Genomic DNA, 3176 nt, shown 5'->3' with positions numbered 1-3176 from the left:
TTCTGGAGGATTTCCAAACATAGACGGATCTGTGCGAAAAAACCGAAAGAAATCTGTACTTGTCGTCGGTCCTACTTTGATTAGACCAAGTCTGATCGCCCAAGTCCAATAAAAAAACAGCCCTTTTCAGGGCTACCTAATCAAAATAAAAGAGTTCCCTTTTCCTTGGGTTTTACCCCTTGAGATTTCCCTTTGGGATTTCCCCTTGAGGTTTTACCCTTGGGATTTCCCCCTTGGGATTTCCCATGACGTCATCGGGATTCCCGTAGGGGTTTCCCCAATGACGTCATCTCCCTAGCAACGGAAGTCACGCATGCGCATCCTTAAACCGGATGTGACGTCATCCCTAGCAACCATTATGACGTCATCCGTTGCCTAGCAACCAAAGTTCCTAGCCCTATCCCCCTACTACTTATAGAAATAAAAGGAGAAATTTCTAAGTTAAGGTATATTTGAAGGAAATATGCAATTTTCGCACATTTCTAGTGCTTCTGAAGGATACTTAAATATATTCAAGACCCAAATCAACCAATGAAAATGAAGACTGGTCCCCTTTAAACATCAAAAATAAATAAATGATGTCGTATACAAACCACCGTACTTATCCGTTTATGTTTCGTGTAATTGCTGATAACATGGAAATCCGAATTAAAATTGAACTCTATCAGCTCTGTAAATTATGTTCGAGAGGATAACTCTCTCGACTTATTTCTGTTTTCTAATTCATTCTCATTTATTACAGATAACACCAGAAGTAATTCTGAATATGTCAGACAGCCAATTAGAGTTCTAAAATCTTATGGAACTGGAATAATGATTTTTGGATACTGCCAAAGGACACACAAAACCAAACAAGGGACAAAACGAAGAAAAAAGGGTCTTCTTAGTATGATTAAGAATAAACTAAACAAAAAAGGTATAACCAATGAAAACAGTTCTGACAATTCTTCTTCAGAAGTAAAAAAAGGGGGACCATTAAACAAAACTAGGAAAATAGAAATCGGATGGTTATTTGAAGAAGACGACAAGAAATTAAAACAAGTTAGACTTAAAACTGGTGGGGGAACCAGAAAGTTGGATGTTCCCAAGATGTGCACATGTGCCGATGTCCTAAACATCGGAAAATCGTTGTTTTTTCCGGGGGATATTTCTGCTAAAGGTCCCCTATCAGATTTCGACTTGGAGATTCGAGATTTCGCACAAAACAAACTTGACGAAAATATAAATGTCGGTGAAATGTACGATACAACAAAAATAAATCTATTAAGATTCTATTTAGTAACTAAAAGGAAATTAAGTTCGGTATCGCGTATACAACTCCCAAGAGTGACGTCAACGGTTACACGACCTACATCGTCAAATATCGAAACACCAGCTAAGTCAAAACCCAATAATTTACCAACCGACATAGCCACAAGAGGGTACAGATCTAATATCGGAACACCAGCTACATGGATACCAAAACCCGATAATTTACAACCCCTCAAAAGTACAGGAGCTTGCAGCCTTACATCCAATATCGAAATTGAATCAACTGATATACTTAATGAGGCCATAACAAAGGTCGGAATTGACTTGGAACAGATAGAACACAGCAATTTGGCCGATGATAGTGGTATCATTAGCTTCCATCCTCGACACTTGGACGTTGACGACGCCTTCAGGTTTTTGGAAGAATTGAACGATTCTCAGGAATCAATACCAGGTGCTACCCAAGAGAATATAATACGAATTCGTATGACAAACTTAATGGAAGATATATTTGATGCATTTTCAGATCGGGGAAATATTACATAAACCTGTTTCATACGTTCGAATATTGTCTAACGGAGAAGCAGAGGTAGGTGTAGGAAGTGGTGTCGAGAGGGATACCTTTTCGGCATTTTGGAGCGAATTTTATGCGAAATACACTGTCGGAGATACAGCTAAAGTACCTGTTCTACGGCACGACATGGGTGTAACAACTTGGCAAGCTGTGGCTCGTATAATCATCAAAGGATATGAAACATGTGGATATTGGCCACTGAAAATTGCATCGCCTTTTCTCGAGGAGGCAATGTTTGGAACTGTCATAAGTGATTTGACTACTGTATTTTTTAATCACGTCAGTCATTCTGAAAGGGAGGTACTGAAATTGGCATTGAATGACTTTGACACAGTCGACAAGGAAGAGTTAATGGATATTCTCTCCACATATGACTGTCGGAAAATCGCCACAGCTGACAATATAAAATATATGTTAACAGAAATTGCACATAAAGAAATCATACAAAGACCAATGTTTATAATAGACAGCATGCGGAGTGTTTTTGTACTTAAACAAGAAGTGATTGACTTGGACGAATTCACCAGGATTTATGCGAGACTAACACCAAGCACCAAGAACGTGTTATCAATATTACGCTTTCCAGCATGTATGACCGACAGGCAAACTCTTGTAGCAAATCACCTTAAACGCTTCATTAGAGGATTAGACTCTTACAAACTAGAGTTATTTCTAAGGTTTTGTACTGGTTCAGACCAAAATACAGAGGGGGATATTTCGGTACTCTTCACAGAGATGTCCGACTTCGCTAAGAAACCTATTGCTCGGACATGTGGGAAATCCCTTGAGTTACCATTGGATTACGAGAACTTCACGGATTTTAATTCCAATTTCAATTGTGTTCTCACCAGTAACATCTGGTTGATGGATATGATTTAAAGAGATCTTTATTATCCACGTTAAAAGTTCCGATCAAAACGTATGTGTGATAACTTTGTAATTTGCAATTCGGTATAACAGAGCTTTCGCTTATTTTTCTACATACCAACGTGTTATATGCTACACGTCATCTAAATTCCCACGCTTCATTTAAATTTACGTTCAGAAGATCTTCTTCTGTTGTCTGTTGTTAAGTCTGATTCGAAATTCGAACATTGATTTTTGTTTTAATATTGTTTTAACGTCACGATACCGAGTTTAAAAATCTAAATCTGAAAATTATATTGCAGTTCTTTATATTATATATTTTTCAACTCTGTAAATCAGATTTTCTATATTATTTTAAAGTGTATGTACCGATTCATAAAGATATTAAAGGGATATTAAAGAGGTTTTCTAAACTTAACTCTAAGTTTAAGTGCATTTTCAAGAACCAAATAATACAGGAATGGTGGAAATCATTGCTATCGAG

At 37.3% G+C, this 3176-nt stretch overlaps 1 protein-coding gene across 1 annotated transcript; it reads left to right on the top strand.

Moving 5' to 3' along the window:
* Nucleotides 1-813: 813 nt before the first annotated feature.
* Nucleotides 814-2704, top strand: LOTGIDRAFT_164040 (hypothetical protein; the record flags this gene model as incomplete). Its single annotated transcript, XM_009060538.1, has 2 exons — nucleotides 814-1563; nucleotides 1778-2704. The coding sequence occupies 2 exons, from the start codon at nucleotides 814-816 to the stop codon at nucleotides 2702-2704; spliced, it is 1677 nt and encodes a 558-aa protein (XP_009058786.1).
* Between the last annotated feature and the right edge of the window lie 472 nt (nucleotides 2705-3176).

The sequence above is a fragment of the Lottia gigantea genome (assembly GCF_000327385.1).
Source record: "Lottia gigantea unplaced genomic scaffold LOTGIsca_43, whole genome shotgun sequence".
NCBI classification, from domain to species: domain Eukaryota; kingdom Metazoa; phylum Mollusca; class Gastropoda; family Lottiidae; genus Lottia; species Lottia gigantea.
The sequence above is the reverse complement of the archived record's forward strand: the minus strand, read 5'-3'. Positions and strand labels throughout refer to the sequence as shown.